The sequence below is a fragment of the Sinocyclocheilus grahami genome, unplaced genomic scaffold (genome assembly GCF_001515645.1).
Source record: "Sinocyclocheilus grahami isolate Dianchi unplaced genomic scaffold, SAMN03320097.WGS_v1.1 scaffold9.1, whole genome shotgun sequence".
NCBI lineage: Eukaryota > Metazoa > Chordata > Actinopteri > Cypriniformes > Cyprinidae > Sinocyclocheilus > Sinocyclocheilus grahami.
The window spans coordinates 2,378,368-2,395,958 of record NW_015505188.1 but is presented as its reverse complement, the minus strand read 5'-3'; the positions used below and the strand labels follow the sequence as shown (position 1 = coordinate 2,395,958).

Below are 17,591 nucleotides of genomic sequence, written 5' to 3'. Positions count from 1 at the left end.
CAGTGTTACATGATCCTTCAGAAATCATTTTAATATGCAGATTCGGTGCTCAAAAACATTTCTTATCATTATGTTATGCTGAAAACAGTTGTACTGCTACCTAATACTTTTGTAGAAAAATATAGCATATAAGTTCAAAAGAACAGCATTTATTTTAAATAGAAATTTTCTGTAACATTATTAATGTTTTTACAGTCATATTTGTGACCCTGGAGCACAAAACCAGTCTTGGCATATTTGTAGCAATAGCCAACAATACATTGTATTGGTCAAAATGATAGATTTTTCTTTTATGCCAAAAATCATTAGGATATTAAGTAAAGATCATGTTCCATGAAGATATTTAGTAAATTTCCTACCGTAAATATATCAAAACTTAATTTTTGATTAGTAATATGCATTGAAGAAATTAGGCAAAAGCACTTTTTCAAATATTTGCAATTACGTAGCTTTATTCTATCAAGACAAGGCCAAAGTTTGGTTGAGCCTCCTCTTTCTACTTGGGAAAATATTATACTTAACTGTTTGAAAGGTAGAGGTCAGGTATCTGTGTTATATAAACAGTTTGTGGCCAAATCTAAAGAACCATTTAATGACAGACTTCAAGCATGGCGGTCTGACCTACAGGCTGATATAACTGAGGAAGAGTGGCAAATAGCATGTTTAAAAGGCCAAACTCAGACAGTGAGGAGTACCCATTTGAGACTGCTTCAGTATAAATAGTTGAGTAGACAATATAGCACTCCAGTTAAGTTACATCACTTCAACCCAAATATTCCTGACATATGCTACAAATGTAAACAAGAGAAGGGAACTTTATTCCATTGTATGTGGGAATTTACTAAAGTTAATTGTTTTTGGGTTAAAATATTAAATATTATAAGTCAAATCATTGGTAAAGTAATTCCTCTTGATTCCAGGTTGTGTATATTACATATTTGTCCTCTGAACTTTAAAATGACCAAACATGAAAGATTGTTGTTAATTCTTTGTTTGCTGGAAGCTAAACGTGTAATAGCATGTTCTTGGAAAAAAGAAGAAAGTCCTGGCGTGTCTCAATGGATAAAGGGGATGACCTCATGCCTTGCCTTAGAAAAGATTACCTATGACAATCTTTGAAAATAAAATTGTTGTTCAAAAAAAAAAAAACTAATATGCATTGCTAAGAACTTCATTTGGACAACTTTAAAGGCGATTTTCTCAATATTTAGTTTTTTTTGCACCCTTAGATTCCAGATTTTCAAATAGTTGTATCTCAGCCAAATATTGTCCTATCCTAACAAACCATACATCAATGAAAGCTTATTTATTCAGCTTTCAGATGATGTATAAATCTCAATTTAAAAAATATTAACAATTATGACTGGTTTTGTGGTCCAGGGTCACATTTGATAAATTTATTCCATCCTTGTGTAAAAAAAAAACTGATGCCAAACTTTTGAAGGATGTATCATTTATTATAAAGAAATGTAGCCCACATACACTTTACAGAGAGAAACCTTTCATAAAAAAAGAAATTGGACACATAGTGTCTAAATACTTTTTGGGGCTTACTGCTGCACTTATGATTGATGGTTTATTTTAAAAAAAAAAGTCAGTCAAAAAAGATTCAAACCTCTCACTATGAAAGCAAGAAATATTCCACTCAGCCCCAGCAGCTCACATGAGGGCATAAGGATAAAGGGCTCTGCCCTCCTAAGGCTGAATTTCAGAAACACCCCTGGTTTGGTCCAAAGTGATGGTGATTGGAGTGAAAGGAAAGCTGCTGTCACAGGCAAAGAGCTGGTGTGTAAATCTGTTGAGAGGAGCTGAGAGGTAAGGACACATGCATTAGGACAAGACAGGCTGTCCCTCCATTGGGGGGATGGAGACAGAGAGTGATGTTCAACTATGGGAGATTGATGAGCTGTCTCTACTCTAGCAATTGCATAGGTCACAGGAGAAGAACGGTGTCATTCTCTCTCTCTCTCTCTCTCTCTGTTTCTGTCACTCTTTCTCTAATGTGCTTTTCTCTTTCTGTTCAACTAAGCATAATCTTTCACACATATCTACCTGTCAGTCCCAGACTTCAAAGAGCACAGTAGATCTTTTTAATATACAATATCACTTGTTTAATGTAGAGCAAATAGAGACTTTTGTAGAATTTCTGGATAACAATTGTTTTCAAATATATTTCTCAAACATTTCCTTGCCTTCCATTGACCAGACAAACAGGGAGTCTTGGACCAAATTTGAACAATTTTTGGAGCGAATGTTTTTGAGTTTGACTGGTTCATAAGCTCAAACCAAGTTTTGGCTGGTTAGCCCCTGCTGGTAAATGCTGTAATTACACAAACTGGGCCAACAAAAGTTTTTCCTTTGACAGCCATTCAAAAATTAGTGTGTCCTGATATTTGTGTTTTTTTTCCTAAATGAAAAGTGGTTTTCAGGTATAGACCTCCAAACCTTAAAAGTGCTACAAAGCCATAGCATTTACAGATTTTGGGGGACTGACCTACAGATGGATGATTTACTATTTTCTCTACATATTTAGCTGGGATAGAACAGTATTTTAATAACAAAAGATTACACACTTCAGCTTTAAACGTGCTATAAGCAATTTCAAATGTTTTTCTAACTTCAGATCCGAACTGTGCTCAGATTTGCCAAGATACCAAAGTCTACAATAATTGCTTCTATAATTTTTGTTGGCATGCACAATATATATTATTCCACATTGAATACCAGATTGAATTTCAGCTGATGTGCTTTTTTTTAATCAGTACTAATAAATTATTATCACTGTTAAATATAATCTTTAGCAAATCTCAAAATTAATATACATTTTTTATACTGTATATTATAATGTTGTTCTGCCTAAAATCACTTGTAGCATTTAAAATGATTGCTTTTATTAATTATTTTATTTTTTTAAATTTATTTAGACAAAATAGTTTTTAAAACCAGCTAATATGGGTTTAATATCAGTTTTAATATTTTAATATTAGCTAATTTTAAGTTATTATCAGTTATCGGCCACAATATACAAATTGTCAGCTTATCCTATTGGCCAGAATTTTAATACTGCTGTTCCTTATATTTTGATTGTCTGTATTTTGAACGTAATGACCAAGAACCCTTCAAGAAATGAGCCAACTGTAAGGTAGAACTGTCCTTTAGAAAGTTGTAATGAGCATACGTTTCCACAAGAGAGAACAATGCAGATGCAGCAATGATGGGATGAAGCCCGAGGATTTGGAAGTGCTGGTAGGAGGACGATGTGACAGAGAGAAGCAGCTCTGCAGACTTTGATTTAAGATGTTATCACTAGAGTTGCAGGGACGGGCCTGGGGACCGTCCCACATGCCTGCCTTTCTGTCAGTGAGCATATGAGGAACCAGTCAGCAATCTGATACACCAGACAGGAGAACAGAGACTGATTCTGTGCACACAGAGAGGAGATGGACGAGCAGGGCTACTCTCACTGTTGAATAATTCTTTCTCTGTCTGTGATACAACAGGGGTGGAGGAAAAAGATATCCACCTGGCATTCATTTGACTGTCAGTTCTCAGATTAAAGAGAGAGCACATGAGGGATGGAAAGAGAAGAGAGAGAGAGAGAGAGAATACAGATGGAAATGAGGAGAAAACAAGCCAGTGATGGCGAGAGAGAGAATTCCTGTCAGTTCTGGTGACCTTTGACGGAGAAACTCAAGGTTTGCGAGATTGCCGTCTTTCCTACTCCATTCCTGTCACTTTTTCCACAGAGAGGCATGCCAAAATATGATGAAAGACTGGCGTGAGTGGCTGTGACACGACATTCGACACGTCAACTCGAAACCCATTCGGCTGTCACACGCACACACTGCCTCTTGGGGTAAATTGCTGTAATTTGTGTTTTATGCTTCTCAAAGAGAGGTGGTGAGGAGGAGGTGGGCTGCTGCGGGGGCTTTCATGCTTAAACATGTCTATTTGACTTTAGAGAAATGTGCAGGTGATTGCTTTAATCCATTTAAAGTGTGCACACATCTTTCGGCTATAGCTTTCTGAGCACACCGCAGCATTCAGATGGTTCTTTCTCCCGAAATCAAGCAAAGAAATTTCAAAGAGGGAAATTGAGGTAGTATTATTAACATATTTCTGAGAGGTTATGTCATGTCATATCTTGTATATACAGTACTCTGTATTGTGGGAATGATTACAGTAAGTATGACAAGGTGAGGCATATGTTGAGCTGATGGGAATGAGGATAAATATTCCCATGTGTGGATCTTTTGCTTTTCCACCTTGCCTCATCTTTGGCACTGCGCTCATTCATCACAATTGACAAAGGTTGAGCGCACATCTGAGCGCAATATGGACACGTGCACAGCACTGTACCATCATACGAGACTGTCTCTCAAGAGACATTAAAGGAATAGTTCACCTGAATAGTTCACCTTTGGTCATTGTTTACTCTTCCTTATATCATTTCAAATCCATATGACAGTGTTTGGAAGAGAGAAGAAGGGCTGGGTATCGATACACATTTCCCAATTCAGTTCAGATGCTGATTCGATTTTATTGAAACCGATGACTCATGTTTAGTCATGTGACGCATATTGTACCAATAAATATCTATGGTTGTGCCATCATTGCTGTGCCTGTTGTGTCTCATTGAGCGTTTATGCGAAGAAACGAGATTTCAGTGTTTTCAGACACGTCAGTGTGGATGAGCAACCTTTGTAAAATGCTTAAAAACGCTAGTGTGGATGGAGAGTGCTTTTATACATAAACTCTGTTTTCAAATGTAGCCGGATTAACGTGGATGTAGCTTCTGATTCACCAAAAAAGATCCAGCCTATAAGAGTCACCTAGTCTAGAGAGGAACACAAACATTCTCCAAAGCTTCTCCATTTGTGTTCAACAGAACAAAGAAAATCTACAGGATTGAAACAACATAAGATTAAATAATGACTGAATTTTTTATGTATTCCTTGCAGTGATAAAAATCCTTGACAATTTTATATTTCTGCAGCAACAATTAACTGAGAATGACTTAAAAACCTTAAAATTGACTAATTTCCTTTGCACATCCACACAGAGCTGAGCAGAAAAATTCTCTGTAATGAATCTCCCACTACAGAGTCCAAATATAGCACTCATAACAGTTAATTTCATTTCCATTTGAAAAGCATTTTGATTTGAATAATATTGTTACTTAACAAAAGAAAGAGACTGGAATCGGGCCCATCCTAATAATTTCCTTACCTTGACAAAATGGACAATACATGCAGTATGTGCCCATTATGCATTTCTATCATGGAACATCATGGAATACCCAGCACTTACAGAGTAGCACTAATTATCAAACTGAAAAGAATGAAAGGGAAAACAATGAAATGTGGTTCAATAGGAAAATAGTTATGATCAGTAGTGTGCAATCGTGAATTGACCTCATGCCCAAAAAAAAAAAAAGGATTTTGTTTGCAATAAAAAATGGTTCCATTTGTTAACATAGGAAATACAATATTCTCTAGCTCGGTCCTAGGATATTTGATGTCACAGGCTGATTTGTTTTGATCTCACTTGTCTGTGAATGTCCATTGTGCCTCAAACAGAATCCATCAGCTAGATGACACTGAGAGTGGAGTGATATAGTTATGAGAGAGGAGTCTGCAGCAAGGCTGCTAAAGATAACCAACCAAACCTTGATCCCCTGTCTTTCAGAGGCAATATGCCACCTAACAAAGCAAAAATACAGTAACTATGCCAAAACTGAAATAAGAAAAAAGTTCTTGAAAGTTTTTGGATTACATTTTGATTAATTTGATATCACTCCATTATCTTTGGATCTGAGAATAGTTAAGATAAAGCTGTCTATCACAGGACAGATTATAGTCTAAAAGACCTGTTGTGACCAGTTACATAAACTGCTTAGATTAGTCTTATAAGTCATATAATTTCAATAAAACTGGTCATAACCTTTTTTTAAACATTTACATAAAACATAAATGGCCTAATTTTAATCCGAAAAGTAAGACCACCTGCCTAACTGCTACTTGGTCAGATTACTTCTTAAGGCACAACATAGTAGCTTTATTTATGCAACTTCTGTGATTTCATCACAATTCAGTTGTAGAAAATGTGTAGTTACAATGTTTTGCCTTTTGTAGGGCAATGAGTTACCCAGCAGGCACTTGTCAAATGTGGTGTTTAGCACATCAGTCTTTGGATAAAGAAGGAATTTGGAAAATGTTCTCAGTTAGATTAAATAAAAATGTACTACACGTCTGTAGCATTCTGGGAAATTTCTATGAATTAAGCATTATTCTGTCACAAGTCGCAATCCAGACAATTGATTGCATTTCTGTTGTTTCTCAAGACACTGGATATACACTGATCTCTGATACACTATTTTAAAATAATGTGTTCTTTAATAACAAGCTTTCTGTAATGACAAAGCTGAATTTTCAGCATAATTAATCCAGTCTTCAGTGTAACGCGATCCTTCAGAAATCGTTCTAATATACTAATTTGATTTTGAAGAAACATGTCTTCTTATCAATGTTAAAAAAATCTACTTAATATTATTTGTTTATTTTTGTGGAAACCGTGATAAAAAAAAAACATATCCAGGATACTTAAAAAACAGAAATTTCAAAAGAGCAGCATTTATTTGAAATAGACATTTTTGTGACAATTTAAAGTTTTTCCTGACAAATGTGTCCTTGCTGAATAAAATTACTAATCTCTTTCCAAAAAAACAAAAAACAAAAAAAAAACACTTAAAAGCCATTAAACTATTTAAACTGCATCCCACCCTGCAAACGTTCGCTTGGTGACTGCATGGTGAAAGCTGCATATTTATTTAAATTTAGTAGGAGGGTCTATATAGCTAGTCCAACCCTTCCGTCACTTTGATTGGCTATCATTTTGAAGGCGGGGCCCCGGGTACCACATGGAGATGCTGTGTATCGGTGGATGAGGGAAGAAGTGAGAGGTTGAATGATGCCGGACGAGGAGCTACACACAATATATTGACATCTTGTATTGAAAACTTACAGATTTTAAGGATAGACAGAGTGGCAGAATTGATGGAATAATGAGGGCGCATTTACGGAACCCGACTTTCTTCAGATTTCCTACCGCATGTTTTTTAGTTATTTTTCTTGCCATTTCTAATGTGCATTCGGCTGTTTTTTATGGACAAATTGAGGAAGGCGCACCTCCTGGAACTGTTGTCGCTGGGTTTCTTTTTCCTCTGGGAGACAAATGCAATGAATTAAACATGGTTGGATTTAAAACACTTTTAACAGGGGATGACTCGTCGGATTTTTCACTTGAATATCTGAACAACTCGGGATTCGTTTTAAAAACCACCAAAACTTTTGACAGGGATTCCAACTCGAGCTATACAGTGAGCGCGCGCTTGCCGCGCTGCAATATAACAGCCGAAGAAGTGACAGTTAAGATCGAGATACTTGATCAAAACACCGATAAGCGACATTTTAACGCAACAGCTGACAGGATAGAGATTCTTACCGATGCTGAAAGCCGAGTTAGGAAGCCAAGAACCATTTCTGAAGAAGTAACCTATACCATTACAGTTTCTGAAGATGTCAAAGTCGGAGGCTTGATCTTTACGGTACCGGACCAGAAGTTCGAGAAGAAATGGTTCGAGGTGGTTTCGGACGGGAACTCACCGGTCCAGATAGAAAGAGACTCCGGACGCGTGTACTTGGCGTTTCGTTTGATGTCAACAGCCGAGGTCATGGTCAAAATCCACAACATGAGAGGTATTTTATATATACAGCCTTTTTAAAGTCACAGTTTACGCATTCATTTGTATGTTTTAAAGGGATAGTTCCCCCCAAATGGCAAATTCTGCCATCATTCACTCACCATTATATTGTTTAAGATCTGTATTGACTTTCTCTCTCCTGTATACACAGAATGACTAGACTAACAGTCTCAGTCCCCATTCACTTTCATTGCATCTTTTTCCGTACAATGAAAGTAAATGGTGACTGAGTCTCCCTAACGTCTCCGTTTGTGTTCTGCCGAAGAAACTGTCAAATGATGACAGAATTTGCATTTTGGGTGAACTGTTCCTTTAACTTCGCATGCTAATCTGCAGTTAAGATTTGAAAACTGAGCGCTAACATGAAGGATAGAGTAGGCTAGCTATCATCTCAGACCGTCGATATTTCCATCGGGGTTATTTGCTTTTCCACTGCGCCTTGCATCTTTACTGAAATCACAGCGCACATTTCCGATAGGCCTATGTGATAATTTTGTGACATTTGGGCACTGTTAAATTCAGAATAATTATATACTGTTAAATTTTAAACTAAAGCTTCTCTTGAGTTATAATGTAAAAAAAGAAATAAAAATAAAATCAATACTGAATACAATAACACACTCAAAAAAATGCAGGCATAATGCGTTTTTATTTATTGATGAGATGCAGGCATATGTTATTTTTTAATAATGTAATTATAAATTGCATGCATTTGGAAGGCACCTTTATTTTAAGCAATTTATATTGTATTCAAGATGCACTTTTTTATGCATTTCTTGGGAATCAAACCCATGACATTAGCACCGCTAGTGCCACACACTACTGACTGAGCTACAGGAACAATATAAATTCTTTGAGAGAATATGTTTGGGTTGTCAAGTTTTCCACTTTGTTTTACTCACTTATAAGTGTGAGATGTTTGTCCTCATGGTTTGGTAATCAGGTAAACAAATATTAGAGAATGATTAAGTGACAAGCACAAGCTTCAGATGTATGTTCAGATCCCATTAAGATGTTTTCTTAAAAAAAAACCTACTGAACTCATCAAAGAAACTGGAGCAAAGGAACAATCTGTGATTGGTACACCTCTGACTGTAATACACTAATGCACTTTGCCGGGTAACTCAGCTTAAATGATTGTGAAACAGATACATTAGGACATATTGCCTAAATTCAACTGAGATCACTCTGTATCATCAAGTAACCGGGTTCAAGTGAACATAAATGTTATGGAGAAAGTCTTCTAATTATGACTGTGAGTTTAGCTTAAGTGGTTGAGGTCATGCAGGTCTGATTTCGCTAATCAGAGCTCTAAAAGCAAACCTTTATTCAACTGTTTGTTTGGGATAATTAGTGATATTTATTCACCTGGAAGTCACCAGACAGCACATGTGGTCTCAAATACCTTCGCTGGGGCAGGATGTGTAGTTGACGTTGGGGGATATAAATGTTTGTTTTTGCAAGTGAAGGTCCCAGTCCATCACCTGAATACGCCATTGGGGTTGCTTGTGACTCTGATTGAGGTCGTCTCAGTGATTGTTTGACTGTGTGAATTCAGAGATCGGATGAATATACCTCTTGACATGTTGACTGAAATCGCTCCTCTGAAATAATGGCGCCAGAAATAAGAGGTATTGTGTGCATTTCTGTAAAGTATACCAAGCAAATCCTTTGAGGAATGGCTTGTCTGTTGAAATGGCCTTGCATCCACTGATTGGAGAATTACAGGATAATTTAAGTTGGGATGAGAGCTTGTTAGAAAGTTCTATCATCAGCAGTGAGCAAAACAGATGTGCCTTTTTAAAATGAAACAAGAGGTTTTTCCTACACTTAAGAATCTGTGTAGCGTCTGCCGAACACATGTCTGGACTATGGGTGGGCTGTATGACCAAACTCCCATATATTTGATTACTTGAATACATCATTATATAGTAATTTATGAAGGAAAAACTATATAAAAAAATTATATATTAAAAAAATGCATAAATCAATTTTTTCAGATAATACAGTGTATGTTAAAGATACTTAATGTAATTTTTTGTTTGGGATAATTAGTGATATTTATTCACCTGGAAGTCACCAGACAGCACATGTGGTCTCAAATACCTTCGCTGGGGCAGGATGTGTAGTTGACGTTGGGGGATATAAATGTTTGTTTTTGCAAGTGAAAGTCCCAGTCCATCACCTGAATACGCCATTGGGGTTGCTTGTGACTCTGATTGAGGTCGTCTCAGTGATTGTTTGACTGTGTGAATTCAGAGATCGGATGAATATACCTCTTGACATGTTTACTGAAATCGCTCCTCTGAAATAATGGCGCCAGAAATAAGAGTTATTGTGTGCATTTCTGTAAAGTATACCAAGCAAATCCTTTGAGGAATGGCTTGTCATTTGAAATGGCCTTGCATCCACTGATTGGAGAATTACAGGATAATTTAAGTTGGGATGAGAGCTTGTTAGAAAGTTCTATCATCAGCAGTGAGCAAAACAGATGTGCCTTTTTAAAATGAAACAAGAGGTTTTTCCTACACTTAAGAATCTGTGTAGCGTCTGCCGAACACATGTCTGGACTATGGGTGGGCTGTATGACCAAACTCCCATATATTTTATTACTTGAATACATCATTATATAGTAATTTATGAAGGAAAAACTATATAAAAAAATTATATATTAAAAAAATGCATAAATCAATTTTTTTCAGATAATACAGTGTATGTTAAAGATACTTAATGTAATTTGATTATTTTCTTTTATTTCTTCAGTAGTGTAAATTGCACATTTGATTTTATTCCAATTCACAACAAGCTTGCCATTAGATTTAGTTTTGATTTGATTATGATTTATTAATGTATATTTTAGATATACGGCCCATTTCGGGCTGGTTTAAACTGGCAACTTGTTCTTTTGTGGTGTTTGTGTTTTAGTTTTGATTTATAAAAACGGTTGATAGTAGGTTGCACTGCATGTTTCTTTGGCATGCCAGCCATTTCTGTTGTTTCACAATACATATTCCGTCTGGTCTGCATTTTCTATCCTAATCTGGTCTACAAAGATCAGAACTGGTTGTGTTTTAGCCTCTCTGTCATTCCAACAAAGCCCTCTCTCTAAAACTCTACAACACAGTGGAGTGTCCTCTCCACTCTTCTGTGAGAATTCAGTACAATGTGAACACAGTCCTGTTGGCAGCAGAAGAGCTTTGTATCTAATTTTCGGAGGCAATTTGAAGGACTTTCTCTCTCCAAATGCTTGTGTGGTGAAATCAAGCCAATGCAGGGTCTTCTGGGAGTCAATTATTTTTGAATCCATTGTGAAGCCTCATGCTAACACAGTATGTTTGAGTGCTTTTGGAACGGCGCTATTTGTTTTGTCCTGTTTATGTGCGAAGTTTGGATGAGAAAGTCCCATCTGTGTTAACAGAGTGAAGACATACTCACTCATAGTCCCCGTAGTCTTTGATATCTGACTCATAATGTTGCTTCTCCAGGTAACAATCGCACAGTAGGATAGATTTAGACCGGTTTTATGCCAGACATTTTCTTTTGAGATTTTACTTTTGTTGCAATTGGCGTTTAATCAGAATTATCAGTTTATTTGTTGTTGTTGCCAGCAAAAACAAGATATTGTCACGCACATAAAAATGACAGCTGTGCTCATATAATATCAATATAGTGTGATTCTGTTTACCTTGATATTTCTTTTATATACTTTAGATTGTCTGTTGATATTTTTTTTATTTATTTATGCATTAAACAACTTCCTGGGAATCAAACCTATGACTTTGGCACTGCTAGCTTCATGTTTTAGCATTTGCCATCACATTTGGCCTGTCACATTTGTATAATAGCAGTACTGGATGAGAGACACTAGTATGGTTGACTCACCCTAGTGTCACTTGCCATTTCATCAAGAAGCCACTCATAGAGCAGAGAGGCTTAACAGTTTGTCCTGCACAATTAGCATTAGCATTACTATGCAGCGCACACAGTTGGGGACCGCGGGGCAGCTTTCTAATCCTCATAAAGACCATCCCTGTGGTGCCTTCATTGGCTTGGTAAACACTGATAATGGCTTGCGTGTTGTACGCATTCTCTTTTTTTCCACCCTTAAAGAATCCATACACCCATGAAAGTTTAAAAAATCCTTATGAAGAACAACTTTATCTGTCTTTGAACACTGTGTAGTCTGCTTGAAGAGCTTATCTAGTGGGTCAAAAGAGGAAACAAGGATGAATGATTGAATGTATAATATGTTCAAGTGACTATTGGAAGTCATTTGATGTTTACTTCCAGTTCCCTGCATATATACTTTAAAATGCATGTATTTAATTAGATAACATTTTTCAATTAACAAGTAAAGTTATTGCAAACTTTCACTGTAGCATCTGGGTCAGTCCTGGGTTAGTACTAGTTCCTTGAAACACAAGCTGATCTCTTGAGCACATTTCAAGGTACATGTACGAATAGGAATATTTTGCACATTTTTGTTCCTTAGAACTACAACTTAAAAAGTCCACATTTAATGATCAAGATCGCTCAAAGTTCCACTTGCAGGGTCAGTTTATAATGGGAAGGGTTCAAGTTTACCTCTTTTTTTAAATCATTTGGAAAATTAAAAATGCTCAAGCAACCTCCATTGGACCACTTGAGATGAATTGACCCATCTTACATTGTGCAATAGTATCCAAAGTGTGGTTTTCTAGCATAAAAAAAAAGAGTATTGACAACTGTGACAAATCTCTGTCATTGTGAATGCTGGATACTAACGACTGTGTGTTATTAATGAACCTCAACCATTAACCATGGGGTTTCCATCCATAAAATGCTCAAGCAACCTCCATTGGACCACTTGAGATGAATTGACCCATCTTACATTGTGCAATAGTATCCAAAGTGTGGTTTTCTAGCATTAAAAAAAATGAGTATTGACAACTGTGACAAATCTCTGTCATTGTGAATGCTGGATACTAACGACTGTGTGTTATTAATGAACCTCAACCATTAACCATGGGGTTTCCATCCATCTTCCATTGGACGTTGTCACCCTCAGTCACCTCATTCATGTCAATAAAAGTAAATCAAAAATGGGGCAGCAAAGTTCAAGGGCATAGATTAGTGACCTTGTGCTTCACTGTGATATTCACAGCTCTGAGACAGTGGAGTTTAGTGGCTTCCTTTTAGCTCATGACCCTTTATATTCCAATCATCCTCCTCCTCCCTCTGAGCTCAGAAATGTTGAGTGTACTTTAGTTGTGATTAGGGACAGCCCATAGGAAAAATGTATTGCTCAGTGGTTGCTTTTCCTAAGCTCAGGAGACTTAGATGAGATTCTCATATATCTCTCATTTTAGTATCAACAGCATTTCAGATGTTTCTCCTAAAATTCCTTAGGAGAAATGGAAGTAGACACAAATGATACATGAGAAATATTTGAGAAAAAAAGAGTCAAAACAAAGAATGTGTTGGAAGAAACATAGAATATCTCTTTATTATCTTGCTGCAATCTCTATCAAGATTCATTATATTAATATTTTATTGCTCAGTGGTTGCTCTTTCTAACCTCAGGAGACGTAGTTGTGATTCTCATGTATTTCTCATTTTAGTCTCAACAGTGTCTCAGATGTTTCTCCTAAAAATCCTTAGGAGAAATAAAGTAGACACAACTGAGACATGAGAAAGTTCTGAAAGAAAGGAATCCAAAATGACAATGAGAGAGAAACGTGTGAGAAAGATGGGAGATCTCTTTATTGTCTTGCTGTAGTCTCTTGCAAGACTCCATTATAAAAATGTTTTACTGTTCAGAGATTGCAACGGGGTTTTTCACCTTTAATGGTCAGGACAGTAGGAGTAGAGACAGGAAACAATTAGACAGGTGAGAATTGAACAGGAGCAGGAAAGTACCTTTAGCTGGGATTTGAACCCATGTTGTCTGAGGTACAGTTGTGCCTTCACATTGAGGTGCTGCTAATCATACAAATGATCTCAACATCACACACTGTGCTCAGATATTTCTCCTTAGCTAGATTCTGGATCTCTCACATTTTCCTCCTCAAAAGTTTAGAAGAGATCTCAACAACATCACACACTGTGCTCAGATTATTCTCCTTAGCTAAAGACCCTGGATCTCTCACAATTGTCTCTTTTAAAGCTTTAGAAGCGATCTTAACAACATCACACACTGTGCTCAGATATTTCTCCTTAGCTAGAGACTCTAGATCTCTCACATTTGTCTCCTCAAAAGTTTAGAAGAGGTCTCAACAACATTAGTGTGCTCAGATTTTTCTCCTACACTAAAGACTCGAGAGCTCTCACATTTGTCTCCTCTAAATTTCAGAAGTGATCTCAATAACTTTACAAAGTGTGCACCAAGTCAAATGCCTCAATTTGAGCTCAAACATTTCTTCCATGTATTAATAATCAAATTAGTCAATTAATAATCAAGACAAATCAGCAAAGAAAGCTCCAGGGTTACATTTTCTGTAGATCAGTTTTGATTAAGGCATCCGCTACAATACTATTTCCAGCAACAAATTATGTGCCTAAGTACATAAACATTGTCTTATAAAAAGTAACATTATCCTTATTTCTGCATAATTTCTCTCTCAATATAGCCTTTAACTCTGAATTTATGATTTCCCCCCCTTTATTTAGTGCCTTTCAATTACTTGACTTGATGCACACTTTGTAAATTTGTTGAGATCTCTTCTAAAGCTTTACAGGAGACAAATATGAGACCCCCAGATTATTTAGCTAAAGAGAAAAAACTAAGCACAGTGTGTGATGTTGTTGAGATCTCTTCTAAAGCTTTACAGGAGACAAATATGAGACCCCCAGATTATTTAGCTAAAGAGAAAAAACTAAGCACAGTGTGTGATGTTGTTGAGATCTCTTCTAAAGCTTTAAATGAGACCATTGTGAGATTGTTAGAGATTTTGTCTCAGGAGACAACTTTGAGAAACAGGAGACTCAAGCAAAAATCTCCATTCGATCTTAAAGTAACCTCATTTCTGTCTAGGAGAAATATTTGAGATGTTAAAGAGATCTCACTTTTGATTTTTCTTTCCTATGGGAGCTTGCCATTTTGTCTCCCACATGCACTTGATTTGTTCGAAGGATTGCCTCTTTTATCACACACTAGCCTAGTTCAAGTTTTGTACACACCCAGGTCATGAAGAGGCCTGTCTACTCCTGTTAAGCTCCCCGACACTTAAGGTGAAAGGTAGAAAAATACTTATTCTTTGCTACTAATGCTGCCTTCACGTGCTATCGGAAATTTTCTATTTCTTACTTATGAAGTCGTGATTACGAGCTTGTCGTATTCAAGTGTTTTAATGTCGGAAAGAATAAAATGTAGCATCCCATTTGTTGACTATCATAAACATTCACCGCGCTACACATGCAGTTTGCTGACAATTCTGGAATTTCGGTCAAATACATGCTTATTTCACTGCTTATAAAACATACAATATGCTTCGAATGATCGTTCACATCTAGCCTATAAATCAGGGGTGGCAAACTCTGGTCCTGGAGAGCCGCAGCATTGCAGAGTTCAGCTCCAACCCTAATTAAGACTCACCTGCCTGTCGCTTCCTAGTAACTGTTCAGACCTTGATTAGCTCGTTCAGGTGGGTTTGATTAGGGTTGAAGCAAAACTCTGCAGGGATGCGGCTCTCCAGGACCGACGTTTGCCACCCCTGCTATAAATACACTACTTTAGCGACAAGACAAAGGGATATAGTTGTTGTGAGAACAGCATTGACAGCAGCAATGGTTGTCCCCTACACCATGTTTAAAGATTATGACCCGCCCAACTCGGAAACTCTGGTATCAAAATTATTTCAGAATTTCCCAGTAGTAAATATGACTTGAGAGGCGTTTACATCTAATTACCGATTAGGAAACTCGTATTTACGATAATTCCGTAAGCACGTGAAGGCAGCATAAGTCCAGAAACATATTTTATACAAGTATGCAAATGCATTACAGTTGTGTTGAACCATTGTAAAACAATACAATAGTATTCTAAATAAAGTATCTTATGATCACTAAGTCTGCATTTATTTGACAAAAACTGCAATATTGAGAAAAATTGTTACCATTTAAAATAACTGTTTTCTATTTGAATATATTCAAAAATGCAATTTATTAATGTGATGGCAAAGCTGAATTTTCAGCATCATTACTCCAGTGTGCAGTAGTGTCACAGTAGAGCAGTAGAGCCTTCAGAAATCATTCTAATGTGCTGATTTGGTGCTCAAGAAATATTTCTTGATAATTAGGGATTCATGATACCACTTTTTCCAGAACGAGTCCGATACGATACTTTTTTTTTTGTATTTCATAGCATTTGTAATAAAAAAAAAAAAAAAAATATATATATATAAATACATATAATTATATTTCAAAATACATATACAAAAAATACATATTTTTTATACATTACACTTTACTATATACTGTATATATTAGGGCTGGGTTTTGACACAAATTTCACGATTCGATTCACATTCACAATCTTGCGATTCGATTCGGTTACCAATTCGATTAGATTCAATTCAATATCGATTATTTTGGATTAGGGCTGCACGATAAATCGCATGTGATATTTAAATCTCCATCACATGCGTGCTTTCACATGGAGCAGCATTAACTACACAGAGATCCGTTGTTCCATGTTCATATTCGCGTGATTTTTTGCGCAGCTCGTCAGTGATCAACGGCTCTGTGTAGTAAATGCTGCTCCATGTGAAAGCACGCACGTGATGGAGATTAACAGCTGATTACAGAACCGGCTTTACTGATAAGATGCGAGTTAAATATCGCATGCGATTTATCGTGCAGCCCTATTTTGGATATATATCAGGCACAGAACATGCCAAATTTTCTCAAGGAAAAAAATCTCTCAACTAATGCTGTAAAATAGGCTATACATGAGAGTCAGTTGGTACTACATTACTATAATATTGAAGGTTAAAATTACACTTAATGAAGTTTTTAAAATAATAAAGTTACAATTACATAATAATATTTCTACTTACATTTTTAAATATAAACATAATGGTGGCTGTCATAAAAACTTTATGGATTTATTCAAACATAAATTAAACATTGAAGAACAGTAAAATTTATAATGAATATGTTATATGGTGCAGATATTTAGCAAAATGCCCCTCTCTACAGTTTATTTTTCTCTGACTAATGAGTTTATGGTCACCAAATATGTTTTTCTGAGGTAAATGTGACGTTATGTGACATTGTTTACAAGCCTTTATATTGACGTCTTTGGGAGACTGAAACACTGATTGAGTGATTACATGAGACAGCATACGACTTGTAAAGTTGTACTCTTTCTTTTAACTTACCTTCGGATGTTTAATCATATTTATTTTGTGCTGAAACTGGTATTAATGTGGAGAAGATGATCATTTCACGTGCGCTACGCGCTGCCGCATCTGTTGATCGAGGCGCTACAGCGATCTGTCACTCCACATTAAACAGTGCCAAAACGGCATTTACTGTTTGAATACTGCAATACAATGGAAATAATTTGAAATCTGAGACTTTGTTTCATATTAAAAGTACCAAAGCACAATGCTTATTGCGATATATTGGAAGGGAAGTGCCCTTCAACGTTACGTCCATTAACTGAAAACAGGCTAGACTACTCGATTCTTGGGATATAAGAATCTATATCATTCCGTAAAAATCAGAGTCGATTAATATCGAGATATCGATATTTTTTACCCAGCCCTACTATATATATATATATATATATATATATATATATATATAATTACCTACTAACAGTGATATAAAAATATAATTTAAATAA

General features: G+C 36.3%; 1 protein-coding gene across 1 annotated transcript in view; it reads left to right on the top strand.

Annotated features, from left to right (window-relative positions):
* Positions 1-6,974: 6,974 nt before the first annotated feature.
* Positions 6,975-17,591, top strand: part of LOC107592533 (neural-cadherin-like) — a 138,894-nt gene continuing 128,277 nt past the window's right edge. The window contains exon 1 of the mRNA XM_016282067.1: positions 6,975-7,757. Coding sequence (XP_016137553.1) covers positions 7,064-7,757 — 694 coding nt within the window. The 5' untranslated portion in view covers positions 6,975-7,063. The remainder of the gene's footprint in view (positions 7,758-17,591) is intronic.